At 36.8% G+C, this 19,351-nt stretch overlaps 1 protein-coding gene across 1 annotated transcript in view; it reads right to left on the bottom strand.

The window, feature by feature from the left end:
* LOC135077612 (zinc transporter ZIP11) overlaps nucleotides 1–9,616 on the bottom strand; it is a 50,119-nt gene extending 40,503 nt beyond the window's left edge. Inside the window, exons 1-4 of the mRNA XM_063972164.1 lie at nucleotides 9,321–9,616; nucleotides 9,004–9,238; nucleotides 5,142–5,332; nucleotides 2,949–3,136 (exon numbers count right to left, since the gene is read on the bottom strand). Of these exons, the coding sequence (XP_063828234.1) occupies nucleotides 2,949–3,136; nucleotides 5,142–5,332; nucleotides 9,004–9,238; nucleotides 9,321–9,428 (722 nt within the window). The 5' untranslated portion in view covers nucleotides 9,429–9,616. The remainder of the gene's footprint in view (nucleotides 1–2,948; nucleotides 3,137–5,141; nucleotides 5,333–9,003; nucleotides 9,239–9,320) is intronic.
* Nucleotides 9,617–19,351: the final 9,735 nt, after the last annotated feature.

Raw genomic sequence — 19,351 nt, 5'->3', positions numbered from 1 at the left:
TTGTATGATATAGCTATTTCTTAATTTTAGTAAATCGTTAAATGCCAACGCGGCAACGGTCTGTAAATATTATAATTAGAACGAACACAATTAAATAATGACCGTGCCAATGACTTTTGAATGTGAGCACACAAATATAAGAGTTAACGTAACCCAATAAGAAATTGCCAATCATTACTAAGGTACTCAGATGCTGTATGTACTTGTTAACAAGTACATTAGTGACAGGTGGCAATGTTTAACGGTTATGAATATGTTCGGGAGGCACCCACGCGTCGGTATAGACGACGCGACAAATCGTCAAGGTTGACTTCAATGATACGTCGCGCCGGCAGATTTTTCAGTGAAATAGTTTCACCGGGCGGCGGCGGCGGCGGCGGCGGTGACGGCTACGTCTGCGCCGCCGGGTCGATGCCCCGCGGCCGCCACGCGATTTGGCTCGACTCGGCGCAACTACAAATGAACCGACGTTGCCAATACACTCATTTCGCTACTCCTCGCTCCTCTCTCGGACACCTTCACCGGCGGGCCCCTCGGCCGTCTCGACTTACTCGCTTTGTGCACACAGAAAAAGTTTAAAGTCGCCGATGAATGGCGAAAAAACTTGCAACATCTCTAATTTGCCATAGAACGACCGGCGCTATTCAAACGTTTCATAATGAAATAGGCAGAATTAACTCTTGTTGCCAGAAACGAGATCACCATGCCAACGAGGTAAGTAGGCGTGTGACGGCTTATGCCAAACATTCGATGAGACGAGACGTGACAATTCTCTACGGCGTTTTATCTTTAACAAAAAGTAGACGGGATATTTATACTGAAACCTAAAAATATAACAGAACAACGATGAGCAATCTTCCATGTAAAAATAATAGGACAAGTATTTGAATCCAGTTCGATAGCACTTTACACGAGTGCACTCCAATTCCAAATTAAATCTGTATTAATTATTTTATGTCTGACACTTACATAAATTCTCCGAATAAGCGATTGCACGAGCGCAAGATGATAGAATTAAGTGTCGTAATAGAGTGTCGTTTGTTTAAATAGCCCTTTGTTTGGTACAAATCGTAAGTGGAGCATTACGTTCAATATCAATAAATTAAAATGCAGATGGCGCAAACAGTGTGTTATTAATTAATAGGTCGGAGACAGCGGGCCCGGGTCCCGGCCTAGCTTGCGTCCCGCTCCCGTAAGTTATCAATGAAATTCCTGCGCCAGCGCCGCCGCACCAACGGTGCCTCACGTTCCTTCACTGACGTAACAAAATGGCGGACACATAAGTACGTGCTTGCCCTATCTAAGTATTCATAGAACTACGCATTTTTGGCCCATGGAAATATACTAACGCAATTCCCAGGAAAAACCTAAGTTATATCATGACTACGAAATGAACTCTAAAGCAACAGTATCAGTTACACAATAGTGTTGTGTGAATCGCTAAACGTTATTAGCGCAATCTATTAAGAATTTGAGCTGAGGAATTGCTGCCTAAATGTTATAAGCATAAAAATGTTTATGGCGTAATACTAAATCAATACATTCGGAGTAGTTTCCTGATACGACTTGATGGTATTTTCATGTGGCTATAGACCTCTATTAGTTGTCCACAGTTTTATGACTCCACCTACTAGCTCCCTCTATCGATATATCTTCGGAACCATCTTATCATGAATAGTAAAATACACTAATCCATGACAAACGGTGGTTTGTAAAGTTAATCGGTTTATACAGAGGGCAGCACTGGTGAATGCTTAGAGCGCTGCTGGCTATCGCAACAACTTTGATAAAACTCGGTAGAGTCAAAACTTTTGTTATTCTTGGATAGATGGCGCAGTGTTTATAAGTCATCAGAAAAGGGAAATCAAGAAAAATTTATTCACCACAAGTGGCAACTAAATAAACATGCGTTTATAATGATTTTGCTTATGCTTGTTGGTTTAATATGATAAATTCTAGTCAACTGCTTTCTCTACAGGTGACCGAGGACATATGGCAGCGGATTTATCGGGAACTAAAATCAGTATGCAATCCGTGAATGAAAGATATTTTATCTTATCGATCTGTACAATAAGATCTCAGCAATCTTATATCATTGTTTAAAAATGTTTTCTTTTTATAAAATTATTTCAATTTTCATAAAATTCATAAAATTGCACGTGTTAATCTATTATGCTCTCACTCATTACAACGACCGAAGTCTTTAAATTCCACCATTAAATTAATGAACTAATTCAAATATGGCAGTGGTATATTGAATAGACCTTCTAAAGGTTTTAGAGGAATTTTAAAGTTATCCGACTTCATGCAATAAATATATGTAGGAGAATAGGACACTACAGTCGCAATGGCCTCAGTTGAGGTATTATCTAGCACAAAATCAATAAAGCAGTGCCCGCTCCTTTATGCAAACGTCCTAAAAAGCATTTCTGCTTTAATAAACACAGAAAACTAGTACTAAGTACAGTCACGGAATGAAAAGGTTCGTCAGTTTTCAAATTGATTCCTTCAACGAATCGCGAGCACATATTACCTTTTGAAACTATGTTACAGAATAATCTCGAGTTAGAGAAAATAATCTTTAACTGTTCCTTAGTAAAGTTCAAAATTATTCAGATCGAAGTTGTTTGACGATTTATCTTGTCAAGAAGATTATTATGATTGATAAACTAAAACCTTCTTGTTGGTTCAACCTGCCAGTATTATTTCTATAAAAAAACGACATTTTGTAACATTGTTGCACTGATGGGATAGAAAAATAAACAAGCAAAACCTTATTCGTTAGCCAACGTCATATTTATTTAAATGTTAGCAGCACTGTTTCTTACACTGTAATGTTGGCAGGTTTGACTCTTACAGTAGGTACCTAGTGCAAGCGAAAACCGACACTAAGGTGACGAACCTTTTCATTCCGCGACTGTACATAAGAGATAAGGTCTACAACATACCTGGCACTGTTGAAGTTAGCGGCATCGTTTTTGGAGGCGGCACCGAAGGAGACGCCCACAGCAAGCCCCTCGGGTATATTGTGGACTGTGATGGCCACAACGAGCAGCATGATCCGCTTCCACTGGGACTGCCGCGCTTCAAGCGCTTTGGCTATGCTGTCCCGATGGTCACCTTCGCCGTTCTCTTTCTGGAAAGTTAGAAGGAAATGTTACATGAAATGCTCCTGATTCCCTGTCTATTGTCCCTTACCACCGTTGTGGTGTATCTGGAAAAAAAGTTGCGATATCCACCTGCCAACGCTGGTCACAGAAGGAGTAAGTTGCTTTAGGATGTATATCATGGTCTTTATTTTGAATTGTGTTGGTGATTTTAACAGTTCTACAGGAGTTAGGTAAATGGGTATATGAGCCGACACTAGCCCATGTTCCCATATGCATATAAATGGTATGGTGAAGTTTAGTCAGAAAATTAATATCATTATTCTAATTATTTTAATTTTCATACAAATCTGATTTTATAAATTTTATTTTGTATGAAAATAAAAAATAAATAACTAAATGATGATATCAAATTTCTGACTTCATCATACGTATATGCATATTTATATGCATATTATGTTAACATGGGCTAGTGTCGGCTCATATTCGCTGGGTGCGAAGTACTAGGTGGGGGTAACATAATCTATCGCAGCGCTCATGGTGGTCAAAAGTAGAAATAATGTAAGCTCTGTCATCAGATGTATCTGTCAATGGCAAAGCGATTCTACATAATGCATTTTAATATCATTAATTAATAGCATGAAAAGGGTCCTACTGGGAACTTAAATAAAAGAGTGGACTGTATTTCGATAGGGCTGGTTTAATAGGCGTTTACAATTTGGAAATAACTAGACTATACAACGTGGTAGTACAAAAATGAGTCACAGTAGTTTTTGTGCACAGATGTGTGCCTTATGATGAGAGCGTGAATTATTGAACTCTGCCCTTGTTTTGTTCTTAATTCTTCTACATCTCGGACTTGTCCAGCCAATACCAACAACTTCCCTTTAAATACGGTTTGTGGTTGGAATTTGATATTATAACACTCACAAACCAGGTCTTCAAAACAATACTCATTTCGATCTGAAAACGATATTTAATTTATTACTAGCGATACAGGAACATTTAAATATATTTACTGTTATATAATGAAACCGTTAAAGTAGCTTTTTCTTTTTGTTTTACTGTAAAACTACAACTATAAATAAAGTAAACAAACCCTGACACAATCAAAATTAAACACACTTTTTGGACTTACCTCATTTGATTTGAATGACCAAAATGATTTCAAAACCTTTTTTCCACCCAAATCGTGGTATCACAACAATCTATTAGTCGAAAATATTTGTTATTTTTCATTTCGATATTTTTTCACAAATATACGACTTAAATGTCAATGTGACAGAGCCCACAAAGTTGTGGACGCTAGTTGGCGCTGTAATCGTGCACAGAGCCAATACCCATTTACCTAACACCCTGTATACATAAGATCGCACATGATTTCGGTCCAGACTCATAAAAAATTGTGGTTTCTCCACATTACAGTTTCCGTTGAGGAAAGTCCTGCACAACTCAATGCCATTCGTCAAAAGGCTATTTGGCAACGGAATTTTCCAATAACAACAAAGAGTCTTACCAACTTGCTTTTGGATGATATGAAATAATAAAATTCGTAATAAATTCACCCATTCCACCACCACAACAACATTTAAATGTGCTGCACGTATAGTAAATACCGACAATAATAATTGCGACCCGCTGAATCTTTGCTCACTGGCGCAATTGCAAAATTTTCCTGCGATTGATGCAATCAGATGAGTCTGCATCACTAAAGAAAGAAAGAAAGAAAAGTACTCTACTCTTTTTCATCTATTTAGTTCATTTGTTTTCATCATCATCACCTGAGTAACATGACACTACACTATACTTCGGCCTGCACTCCCCACGCTGGCCAGTCGGGTTAGAGAGGCCTGATGTTCGTATATTTTCTTTTATGACATCGACGGGAAGAGTGGCAGTAGTTGCTACTACGGTGCATTTGTTTTGTTCTACTTACTCCAGTAAGTGCGGGCGGCGCAGGACCGATCGTTATGGAAATCCTTGGAGGAGGTCTTTGTCCAACAGTGGCGTCATTTGGCTAAAACGATTGCTTACCAGAGAATGCTGCGAATGGTGATGGCCGCGCCGCCTCTGCGCTGTGTGCTGATTGCTGATACAGTCAGCAAAGTCTGCAGGAGGCGGCTGTGCGTCCAACGTCACCACGCTTGTTGACGGCCGCCTGTTGAGCGCCGTCATCATTTCTAAGTCCTCTATCTTCTCTTTTGAATCTTTAGTTTTGGTCATGCCTGTAAAAAATGAAGATATTTTGCTTACTCATAGTTAGACCCTTTTAGTCTTAGCTACCGGTCGGTGGAAATCCTTGCGGGAAAATTTTGTCCAGCAGTGGTCTCTCAAGCGATTTATCGCAATACAAATTCATAGAGGTTAGTAAGTAAGTACACAGGCACGCCTCGCCATTTTGTTCATTGGTCACCGATACGGTCGGGTATCGAAGATTTACGAAGGGCCTTAGTTGATAATAAAAAAAGCCTGCAATGATTTTAAATATTTTTCGAAGTTGTTTAATTGATAAGATTCGGAATGTTTGTATCAATACAATCTCTATTATCTGACCGTGACATGACTGCTATCTTTGAAGTAAAATAGAGTCGTTTTGCCGATTTGGTTTGCAATTTATTTGAAGATTTAAATGTAAATATTAGAGACTTTGATGTTCAGTCTTTTAGAGAATTCTTGGAGGATGTGTGTGACGTAGGTACCTACACAGACAGTAAAGAGTTGAAAAAACAAAGTTATGAAAATTTTTCAGAGATTAGGCGTACGACTTCCTCGGATTTTGATCGTATTAGAGGTTCAAAGAAACTATACCCACTTGATAATACTCTTCTGTATGAACATCTACTTACCTATTCATAAACCTGACTTTTCGATTAAAATAAAAGAATACAAAGCTTAAGGAAAATGTGTAGGACACGTACTAGTTAGCCATTACCAAAATAAATGTTTAAACATTTGTTTTCTAAACCAGTTTTACTTGGTCTTATCCTGCGCATTTTAATTTCCTATTAAGACATTGAACGGTATATAGTGAACGACCTGGCTTCTCATACCTACAGGTAAGTATGTATAGTCTTTGCCTACAGATTTTGACAATCTTGCAAATTAAAAATATCGTTTTACACACTTCGTAAAATCGTATCATAAAAACCGTTCCTTACTTAAGTCATTGAAATGCAGCCAGAAACCTGCACCAATATTATAAAGTTGAAGAGTTTGTCTGTTTGAACGCGCTCACGCGGAAAAATTATAAAACTATTTTAACGCGCCTAGGTACCTCTGGCTACCTACACGAAGCTGCGGGTACAGCTAGTGTAATTAATAAGATGATTAGATAGACCATACATTGCCTATCATGGCAAATCAGTAAATATTTTAGCTAAATCAGAGATGTCTTCAATCAATGATAAAATATGTTTACCCATCTAAAGTGAAGACATAATGATCTTAAATAATTAATGCACGAGTAACTACGTAAGGTATTAATTGTGGACTTTTCTCAGAACCTACAATCGATTCAGATCCAAGTTCTCATTGAATTATTTTAAACAATGAGGTTTTCTTTATCAAATATTGACGATCGAATCGCGCAAAGTTGACTTCATATTTATTCTATGATGTTCTATAACAAGAATACGTATAGGTACCTACTTGATTTTTTTTATTTGTTTGTTGATTTAGTGATGATAATGTAACACGACCGACGACTTTCAAAATGTTTGTGCACTATGTGTAATTGTGTATTGATATCAAAACCTGTATTTTTATGCATAACAAGGCAGATGTTTGACCGCAATCGCACCTGGTGTTAAGTGAGATGCAGTAGTATAAACCCATTTAAGAAAATATTTGGGAGTTACTATGTGCTCTAAAATTCACATTTGAAAAACTACATAAATGCATTATCATTTCAAAACTGCAATTAAAGCAAACACGACTCATATTACATGTTGAAACTTCTATTGCATGACATTATACATTAATGTCACTGCTATCTTGAAATACTTAAATAAATAAATATCTACATGCTTTACATATTAGATTGATGCAGTCATAAAGCAATGCTATTCACTGTAAATACTGATAACACTCTATGTGAACTCCAGACTACATGCTGGTAGCCAAGTCTTTTTAGATAAGATATATCTTAACAGAGACCACACTCTATTAAGAGTTAAAATCCTCAAGTTGATCTCTAGCAAGATAAAATTAACAATATTAGTATAAAGTTTAAAGAATCCTACACTAGTTTAAATAAACAGTAGTGACAAATATTGATGTATTTCCTTGTTATTACGTCTCATACAGAGTAACTTAAACTTGAAACACATCAGGGTCAATGTTAGAACTGTATGAAAGCAAGCCTTTGATACCAAGTCATAAAAGTAATAAAAATTACTGCTGATTACAATATACTACACACACACGACCCAACAAAAAACGTGATAACATACTCTTTTAATATTTACTAATAAAAATTGTATTTTGAATTATTTGTCCTCATTAAAATTTCCATGTTTATCAACTGTTATTTTTCTTATAATTATTCTTGCTTGAGGATCAATATGGGTGTGTTTCTAATTTGTAATCACAATTTCACACCAATTATTTAGCCCCATATTATACCTACAGAGCTTAAAGGTACTCTTGACAACTATATTTGCAGATAAATGTAATATTAGTTACTTAAAAATGTATGAATATGGTTAATACTATCACATAAAATATTCTGAACTTTGGGAATAAATTAACATAAAACATCACACAAAAGTTTGAGCCTTTTAGTATTCATACTTTGTTACACAATTAGCACTGTTGGCCATTCAATGACTATGTGTACTATATATGTGACCTTCAATTTATAAGAAATCATTATTGAAAATATCAAATTTGAAAGAAGGCAATGTAACAATATTGTAATTGTAACCATGCAGAAATAGTTTAGGATAATGAGTTAGATAGTACAGAATAACTTTAAAATAATGTTTGAAGATGTTAATAATAAAATTTTCACATCAACAACTGAAGTTGCTTCCATAGCCACATATTATTGTATCACTGGAATTTGAAGTACCAATATGATGATTTTGTTAATATTTGTTTAAAATTATCAATATGCATGCAAGGGCACTACATTGTAGCTGCTTCAATAAGGCATTCACTGGTGATTTTATAGATTTAATATGAACAACAAAGTTATATTGGTTTTATCTTTTTTGTAGGACCTTGCAATCAAAACAAGGTGAACATACTAGATGCCAATAACAGCCGATGATAGCAAATATATAATCCTAGCAAATTCAAAGATTAATAACAAACAACAAAATGTATCACCTGTATAAATAGTTTTTTCAAAAGTGGAATATCATTTAAAATAATTGAATGTTTCATTTAATACTTTCATTATGGTACAGATTACATTTAAAAAGTAAGTATTGAATAGTAACATTTATTGTTCCATTGCACGAATTTATTCTACCATGTTCCATAAAATTAAAATATTTATGATTTAAGTTAGACCGAGCTAAGCTATAAGTACTTACTGATAATAATTTTGTTGACATATTATATGCAATAGGGTTCAATTATTTGTAATATCTGGAGCCCAAGTAAAGGTCAAAATCAATCAAATAAATGAACAAGTCATCATTCGTAATGATCATAAAGGACCTACATATTGATGGTATGTGTTACTAGACAAGTTTATTTGGATGAAGGATAGTAGCTATCTGTCTATCAGCACAAACAGTAACTATTCCAGACACATGATGGTTCATTCAACCTGCACCAGGTTTGTGACCTCAGTTAAGCAAACTCACATAACGATAACAGAAGGGGACAAACCAACTCAATGAGGTAGGCAACAATTAACAACAAAGTAATAAAAAAATATACTTACTCATCATCATATTTGTCGAACTAATTCCCAAATAGTCCAAAAATCTGTCAGTTCCAAACACAAATACGGCTCCAAACAAAAAGCCGGCGGCGATTGGCACAAATGCAAACTGTCCTTTATCACCATAAAGGGGAGATCTTTCACACATTTCTATCGCTGGCTTCAAGAGAGACCAATATGATGCCGCTGTCATTACTCCGGCAGCAAAACCAAGTGATACATCTAGTAACTTCCTCTGTAAAAGAAAGCAATAACAATGGAATCAATATCACTCGTAATTGTTACTGAGGACCAGTTATCAAGCACAGTATACGCACATGTTTGCCTCGTATGAAGAATACGCAGCCGGCTCCAGCGGCAGTAAGTCCCCACGTCAATAAGGTCCCAAGAAGGGCCTGTGTTACCGCACCGTATCCCGATATCATTTTGTCACTTACTGCTAACTACGTATTAAGTAAATAATTAAATTTTTAAGTACTTTTTATGGAGCATTATTCAACACATGTTGACGCGAAATAAGTCACAGTTTATGCATTCCTTTTTATATATCGCACATGTTTATCTGCTTTGCTGTGTGGCCTTGCTGTCGTCAATCAAACAAATGTCAAATTTGACGTTACTCCGGCTGTCATAGCCACAGATGATATGAAAACTAAAGATAATATAAATTATGACCACAGATAATTGAGAGAGAAATCGAGGTAAATAGTGGAGATGTCTTATGACAAATAGTATTTTGATTGAATTTGTGAGATAGGAGTAAGAGGAAATTGTATGCTTTCTTTTTTGCAAAATAACACGATCACTTTTATTATCCTATTACTATCATATTCAGACATGATAATATTTTTAGATAGTTCTTCAGATATAGGGGTTTAGGTAACTCGTCTCTGCACTTGCCCAAAACAGTTAAACAAAAAAATACAGTTAGTTACGCGCTACGGTCCTGCTAGTCGTGGGTTTGAATCCCGTAAGTAGTGTATTAGAAGAACATTTAACTTTATTTAAAAGAAAGAAAGAAGAAATGTTTATTCAGTATTTGAAGAATATTGTAGTTTTACTCTTTTTTATTACCTGTGCTATTACTATGGGCTTTGTCCAACAGTGGACGTCATGCGGTTGAAACGAACGAACGAACTTATTACTATTAGACCTCTTAATATTAATTTGCAAAAAGGTACAACTTATGTAAGTATAACTGATATCTGAACCTGATACTGCCGCAACGAACACTATCGAAACTGCAACGTAAATTAATAGTTACTTAGTTTCAATAGTGTTCGTTATCTTGCGTCATCAATCGTTTAATCTGGTCAAAAAAGGTCAAAAAAGAAAAAGATCCACGCGATCTGATCTTTTTTTCTATAATGACTCGACCAGAACAGAACTTTAACCTGGAACCTGCGTTTTTCGTGGCGAGTTATGGGACCACTTGGACGTCAGTCGGTCGGTTCAGACATTTCCGTCTTGTAACTCCACTGTTAAAGTACAATCATAATATAGGTATACCTACTCGCATTTTAGTAGGGATTTCCCTGTAGAAATAACAAAACTAATAAAAAAAAGTAGCTGATTCACTCAGGATCATCGTACGCTGCAGCAGATCTCATGACTGTATATGCTGGTAGCTAATACACTAGCAACAGCAGGTAACTAAGTACCAACTACCTGTCAAGATACCTATTTATTGTTTATTTGAGTACAAGATGCATTGAGCCATTACTTATCGCCGGCCGCGGCCGCTTGTTATGTAAGTAAGTAGGATCTCTCAGACCTTATGAAAATGAGCCTCGCCCGTTATTGTTATTAACCCTTGTAATATACCTTCCTACTAGTTTCTACTAATAGTACTACTTAATTAAGCGCAAAACATATAACAGTGAATAATAATAACAAAAGTGTTAAATGTTTCCTAACAGTTTAAAATGAGTCATCATACAACCAAGATAATAAAGGCCGTTATAATTAGCCGGTAATATAAAAAAACGCACGTGGTAGTCCTTAAACAAACCGTACTATCGTCTTAGACGAATCAGTCACGTCTTCAGACATTCGCGAACGACGCGTTAACTGCCGTGTTAAGCGCTTAAGCGTTAATTAAACACGTGGGAATTGGCCCTGTAAAGTGAGATTACACTAAATACACCCATAAATATAAAGATAAACAAACTCGCATTGTGCTCGACTATAAAAGACGTACGAATCGGTTCTGTGAATCATTCAACACTGAAACTCTGCTAGGAAAGCTCTTATTAGTAGGCATCTTAGAAAAGGCCTGAAAATATTAACAAACTTAATTTAGATGTTTTTACACTAGCCCTAAACTAAGCTTATCTTATGTCCTACCTAGGAGTATTTAAAACGGTTATAAACATGCCTAAATACCTACTTGTTTGTAAACACAAACATCTTAAGTATACCTACTTACTTACATAGAAAACACCCACATACATAAAAGCAAACATAGTCCCCCAATAAAAAAGTTACACCTAGGATGGACATTGGATTAAAATGACATTTCCATACTAAATGAAAATTTAAGCCAGAGTTCAACTAGGGTATAACTTTTATTAGTTAGTATTATTATAGTGCGAGGTCGCGAGGATCGAACCCGAGACCTCCGGCATAATAGGTACTAGTCCGGTACATGAACCTACATCAAACGACCGTTACAAAAACTCCATTTGAAAATAGCTAGTTAACCTTAATCAAGCGTGCAGTCAACATTTCCTATAACAACTGTTTTCGGTTGTCGATATTAAAGTAATTAGCCCATTTTAGGTATTTCATTAATACCCATCTGTTGTTTACTGCCGTAAAATAGACGATAAGTAAATAAAATTAATAAGGCGTTTAACCAACTTACTTACACCTTACGCTTTGATATTTACCGATTTATCTGAGACTTGTTAAGTGTTTTTTTTTACTTACCTAAGTACTTAGTTATTTCAGCTGTAAAGTACCTATTACCACCTATGTACTTAGGTTTTCTTAATATCCAATCCTAGACACCAATTGGAGAAGGTAGGTATTACGATAAAACCATAAAACTAGGTTCTCCAAAATAAGCTTGTTATATCTAACTGACTGTTGATGATCATGACATATCAAGTTCATGATTTCGCAAGATCGTTGAACCCTGAGGAGCACATTTGGAGCGTGGCTGGTAGGTAATGTAGGTAGCAATCGTACCAGCTGAGGCTTAGAGTGAAAAGCGCACTCGAGCCGTGGGCAGTAGATATACAGGGTGGGTAAAAAATAGCACAGCTGTTATTGGCAGCTGAATGCAGACACAAATTATATTATTATCACATTTGTTTCGACTACCACATACCTACCAGGGAATGAAGGCATTAGATCAATTTCATGTTTCTTAAGATCATACTTAGTTAAACAAAAAAATACAGTTAGTTACGCGCTACGGTCCTGCTAGTCGTGGGTTTGAATCCCGTAAGTAGTGTATTAGAAGATCATTTAACTTTATTTAAAACTAGCTGACCCGGCGAACTTTGTTCCGCCTTAATGGCAATAAATAAGCAGACTTTTTTTTTTAAATTTCGAACGGGATAAAAAGTATCCTATGTCCTTCTCCTGGCTCTAAACTACCTCCCTGACAATTTTCAGCTAAATCGGTTCAGCCGTTCTTGAGCGCACTCGAGCCGTGGGCAGTAGATATACAGGGTGGGTAAAAAATAGCACAGCTGTTATTGGCAGCTGAATGCAGACACAAATTATATTATTATCACATTTGTTTCGACTACCACATACCTACCAGGGAATGAAGGCATTAGATCAATTTCATGTTTCTTAAGATCATACTTAAGTAGGATCATATTCAGAATAAATTTTAATTTGATAGGCATAGTTTTCTTTCTTCTTGAATTCTGGTATAAAATTACAACTGTAGTAACAACAACCATGGTGTCAGCCTTTATAGGCCACTCTATCTAAACTGGCTAATTCGTTTTTGTTTGAGTGTCTTCCAGAGTCTAGGTAGATTTTTTTTTTTTTTTTTTTTTTTTTTTTTTTTTTTTTTTTTTTTTTGACATCTGGTTTTTTAACTTTGCTCCTTTGCTTGCTAATTCTCTCAGTAGATCTATTTTTATTATTTCTTTGTAAACAGTTTTTTTGTACGTAGTTAGCAATGTTTTGGAAATTGTTGGCGGCGGCCTATGTCCAGTAGTGGTCGTCCAGTGGTTGAAATGATGATGATGATTGATTAAAGCCCCTTGAAAAGCTAGCTCTAATTTCGAATACCCGCAGGAACTACTAAGTAACTACGACACAGTTATCTGATTATCCGTGGGGATCAGTTCTTTTTTGCTCACCCTGTAGAGTGTGCAATGGATTGGCAGGCGTGGGGCTGTCGCGGCTCGCGGCCGGCATTATGTCCCGCTCGGCCCACATTGACAGCCAATTAGCTGGGAGGGGCTGCCAGCAATGTGCGATCCACTTATGGTCACGATACGTCCCTATAGTTCTGCTGGTTCTGCTTTCGCCACCACTAAAATTTTCTTTAGATAACAGTGACATAACAGGTAATTTTGAACGAAAAATTCAATCTTCCAAGAATGTTTGCCTATCCTTTGAATTCCACCAACTCCAATTTAGGTAATGGTGAAGTCTGTCATTCACCATCAAAATGAATAGATAAGGGAAGTAAAATCTCTGAAAGTTTTCAAGTTTTGTGATTTCTGTATAAAATGGACAAAACGAATAGTTCCGTATTAGGTAGGTCCATAAGGTTTAATTTAGTTTAGAACAGAAAGTAAGTAAATCTCTTTAATGGAAAAACTCTAACTCGTAATTTGGCTATAGTTTCACCAGTACAAACTTAATAGGAAAACCGCAATCATTATTTATTTTTGATACATAATGACCGAAATAACTTGACCTAGTGAAAGCTGAGCGTTTACGATAAAAATTCCAAGTAATTTTATGGCTCATTCTCATAATGTCGTGGTCCGACCCTGTAGCTGTAGAGTCATGTTCTTGTAGGAAAGAAGCATGTCGTCTAGATAGATTGTCTTATCTGTTTTCTTGTCTAACCTTGTATGATTATACTGAGCAGTTCTGAGGCACTTTACTGACTTTAATTTTACAAGGAGCTTTTAAGCGTCTTAGTCAACTATTTTTGTTGTTCTATAAAATCGTATAATCCTGTTATGGCCACTTTACATGGTTTCCGCACCGCATCGGACGCATCGACGGAAGTAAAATTTTGGCATTCGGTGAGGAGAGCAAACCATTCGTTTAATTTTATTAACATAACCTAGACTAAGGCCAAATGAGATCTTTAGCATGCTAAAACAGTACCTAGTTACTTATCTGAAGCAGGTATAAAAAGAAAAAAAATATTAAAATGAATTAATTACTTATGTAATATCTCGTAATAAGCCTAAACTAGCACATTCCTTCCTAGAAAGTTAGAAACATATTACTTAGGCTTATTTTAAAATGCGGCAGTGTTACGAGTTAACTTGAAGAGCATGAAACATTAAAGTAAGTACCACATAATAAATTCTCTCACGATCGAGCGTTCACGCGACATTATAATGCCTTCTAGTGTTGCTCGCAGTTAGCGCATCATAAAGTGCGATGGTACCTTAAAGCGCAGCGATGGCTGCGCTTGCGAGCAGAGCGTCTGCGCCGACGCAGCCACCGTAGCGATGAAAGAACAAAACATTCCGCTAGATCGTCATTATTCAAATTTTCGCTGTACCACTTGCCCGGTTGTTCCGGCCTCTGCTTTTTGTCCTATTTCGTAGCACTCTGAAATTACGATTAGTTCGGTCTAAATGAGACGCGGTCATCCGTGGCAGATGGCCGTGTGAACGTTCCGTTATCAAAACAGTTTACGCGGTTTGTGGAAAATCTAAGAGGGCCTGGGCGGAAGAGTTTACCGGCAAATGCTTACTTTCTATTGAAACAAAACCAAATCGGAAACCAGCAGCTAATGCCCTGGAAAGTCTCTTCAAATATAAATAAAAATTACGTGCGGTCTACCGCAATTTTAGTTCCCATTCGCATTTCCAGGAGTCAGTATTATCTACTCATCAAAATAGTTTTATCTATCAAAAATTACGGCTGTTTTCTAATCTTCAAAGTCACACTTAGGATTTTAAAATGTTGTTTGGAAATCGAATCCCATGCTGAAGACCATTTTAACTTCTGCACCATCGCGGCCGGCTCAGTCAAAATATTTATTAACTCGTTAGATTTTCATTAATCATCACACCATACAAGAGAACGAGCGCACTGACCGAGTAGTCCAATAAAACAACTTTAAATGCGTTCAAGGATCTTAGAAAGTTATTTTAACATACCTACATACATACACCTACACAAAATTTTGTATAAAATTAGAGTCGCATAAATCCTCATTAGCACTTGCATATACTTACTAGGCTATCATCGACATCTACGCGGTTAATAATAGTTTTAAATACAATAGACCAAGTCCAATTTATAGCAATGACTATTTCATTTCCACACTTTAAAAAACAATTAAGTAGTTACCTAAATAATATTTGGTTAGCGCAATTAGATACAATCAAAATCTATCCAGGCCAAGTATCCGTTACTTGATACGAATATTAAGGCATTTTAAGTAGCTTTACGTTCTAAGAAAACAAAGCGGATTAATTAAAGAAGATTATTAAATAAACGCTTCCTCAGTCATGCACCTGTTCGCGCAAGACGAATGATAGCAAACCTAATTAAGAAGTTGTTAATTAATTTTTATTCATCATAAGCCATCTATCATTACTCTGCTTATTCTCACGTCGGCTTATAATAGTACCATTTACATTCATTCATTCAATTTCATGCATTACATACAGTTACATGATCTAATGTTCAGCAAGCCACTTTATGTGTTAGTAAACACGACATATCTATTTAGGAAATAGACTTTAAATTACCGTTGTTATGTATCCGCTCGACCAAGACTTTCGGCGCATCTAGATGAGCGTGGTACCTACACTTTATACTGCATAAATACATTTGAAATCTATCGCCACGCGCTGTTTTTAGTCAAAGATCTAGAAAGGTAGAGCGGGTAGGAAGGTTCATTTTAAGAACAATTGGCTAGTATCTTACTACAAAATTCACGATAGTTTTCGAGCTGATGACATCAGTCTTGCTACCGTAACAAAGCTTTGACCCGACGTCCTTTCCTGACCCTGAAAAATCTTGAAACAATACCGCATGTTCCTCACTGCGTTGCATCGTGACTTCGTTGTTTATTGACGTTGTGACTTACGATTGCGTCACGAAGCGCTCGATAACGACGCATACAGTTTTACGCAGCCGCGGCCGTGTGCAATTAAAAGCTAATGTGGCGCATAAAACAAATGGCCGATGCAGATCGCCGGCCATCGCAACAACCGGTGCGGCTTTACTGCTTACCATGAGCATTACCTGGATTGCGTAACGGGCGCTTACTGTATCGATTTCGGTACAACCGATCTGGATGTGTCACGACAGCACGCGGAAGGTTCAACATCATCAATCATAGAATTCGATTCGCAGCGCTTCGTCTGGTAATGGTTGCAAAAACTCACCATCGCACGCGCATGCCACACTGCCATACCGCGCGCGTTTCCCTTGATGCATTGCTGTAATAAATCGCAGATTCTGCGATTTGTATCCAGGCCATGCAATTAGGTTTACGATTTATTACATACAATCTTTTGAAATTTAAAAATGGTGGTAAAAGTGTCCTATATAATAGTGCCAGTGAATCATTTCATATGTGATCCACAGGTCATCTTACTTTCACAATGTTACATTATTTTATTTTACTTCTACGACAGGATATTTAGAAAATTGACGACGTTTTAAGTAGACAGTAATGTCTGCTATTCAGAGAAGGAAAGCAGCTTATAAGCTAGTGCACGACAGTAAACGAGCTAAGACTTTATTATTAAAAAAATTCAGTACGGTTTCAATTGTGATCCGTGGTTAAGACATTGGTAAATTGACCTACATATTTTTAAAGGAATTTTCACTGAATTTCAGTTACGATGCAACTTAATTCATTAAATTAATAAAATGTTGAGACTGAATTTGTAGGTAAAATATTATTACAAGTCTGAGAAAGAATATCAGCTATAAAGATCAACGCTTTAATTAGTAAATGTATAATGATAAACATTCTCACAAAACTTAGAGCAAATCTACCGTACATAGTGGTTCCCGTTAAACAAGTATTATATCGACTACTGGGTAAGTAGAATCTTTAAGTAGCATACAATTTACATTAAACATGGCTTTCATTACCATATTAGTTATATCGCTTCTCATTAAACTAATTTTCTTAATAGCTTTATTTACCAATTGTCCGGTCTGAATGTAGGTCAATATTTTTCTCATTTTCCCAGGTTTTTACACATTTTTTTTTTATGTGACAGGAGGCAAACGAGCAGACGGAATAGACATAATGCCTCTTAATACAAATCAAGTCTCATACAGGAGTATCACGAAACAGAAAATTCTTCTACTGAACTCCTGAAAGTACTGAAATATCCGTAATGTAAATACATAAATAAAATAAAAATATCTTTCTTTCTTTCTTTCTAATGTATACTATTTAGAGCAAAAATCTCAAAAATATCTTGCTACCCATAAGCCACGAGTGTCATGTCTTTATAACCTATTTTCTCGTAGCGCTATATTGAATAAAAATTCCTAAGTACAAGAACAAAGAGAGACATTACTCATCGAGCAGCTCGCATTAAAAGTGCATTAGCTGCTGTAATTCCGATCACTAAGAGCCGAAGCTCACGATGCGTTGCGGCGGCGATGCGACGCGCCGGAGCGGTGTCGCTGCGTCGTCTTATATAGAAATATCTGTGGCGGGCACAAGAGCGATGCGGCGCCGTGCGGTACAGCGAAATCTTTGCGGTGCGGCGGATGCGGTATCGGCAACGCATCGTGTGCTTTGGCTTTAACAGAAATAAGTTCACAGACAAATCGTTTTCCGCTCCCCAGTGATGGTTCGCACAATCTCATAATTTATTACAGATAACGATCGGGCTGGAAGGACTGATTGGTGTTAATGACCAATTGATACTTTGTACCAGTCCAAATTTGGCGCAGCCGAACTTTATGTTCTGATTCTCTGCAGATGTATCATTGCTTCGATCTTTACCGGAGCACTTGCTCTACATAGATAAAATAAGCTGAATGATATCTTCATCTTACTAGGTAGTATGTTAAAAAACAACAGACACAAGCTGCTGAGCGTTGATTGACATGACCTGGCGACTGTTTTAATTTATATTGCCTTGCCATAAAAAAGAAAAAGAATTTTATAGCCACAACGAATCACAGAGCTTTTGAAAGAGCTTTTTACTCGTACTAAGGTAAGACCACTGAAAACTATCGTGTCTTATAATTCCATCACCATTTAATTCCGCTTCCGAAGTTAGCATAAAGACTGCGGATAAAATTTTAAACGCAATGAATAATTCGTGGTAAAATTTTACATGGTACGGTAGGTCAGCCACTGCGCAGAAATCTATCGTGCAGGGATTCGCAACGCAAACAATGAGACGGTTGACACGTGTCACTCACGCGCAGTCTGGCTGCTAAATTGGCGGGAGGCCTGTCACCGGCGCGAGCTTCCGTGGATGGACGTCAAGCAGCGCCGGCGCAACCGGCGTTACAGCCCCGGGGCCCCTACAAAAGAGGGGACCCCACAATAGACTTCAGAAAAAAAATTCAATTCAGACTAGAAACCATCTTTTCCTTTGATATTTTTTTCGCGTTTTACTTTTATCTACAGTACTTTGTACAAACATGATTATGTTTAATATTTTTCATTTTATTAGGATGCTTTTATTGCCGCTATGCCTATTTATAGACCTCTAAATCCGGCCCTGGCGTCTAGTCTGTGGTCAAGATCAACGACTGTCCACTTTTCTGCATTGTTCGAGCACACGGAACAGGTGGACGCACCGGCTTGTGTTTATAATGCACTTCCTTTACTCTGAGCTATAGATACTGCGATTGAATTGCAATTTGTTTCAGGAGAGACTAGCTTTTTCCCACGACTCGTATCGCATAGATTTCGATCAAAATTAAACGTATTAGTTAGCACAGTTTACTAATAATTAACCTAATTAGTGCTACCTATTCAATAGTTTTGTATGAAAGAGTAACACTTACTTAATTGTTCGTTTCAGCCAAATATCACAATAAAAAACAAAAAAAAAAATAATGGCCTCCCCCAAGGATTCACTCATTAGTATAGTTCAATGTATTATGGTACGTTTGATTGCATTTAAAATATTTATTACTTGTTTACCTACTGCATATTCTTCGTGCCCAATTCATGATTAGT

Source organism: Ostrinia nubilalis, chromosome 13 (assembly GCF_963855985.1).
Source record: "Ostrinia nubilalis chromosome 13, ilOstNubi1.1, whole genome shotgun sequence".
Lineage (NCBI taxonomy): Eukaryota > Metazoa > Arthropoda > Insecta > Lepidoptera > Crambidae > Ostrinia > Ostrinia nubilalis.
This window is presented reverse-complemented; position numbering and strand designations above follow the sequence as displayed.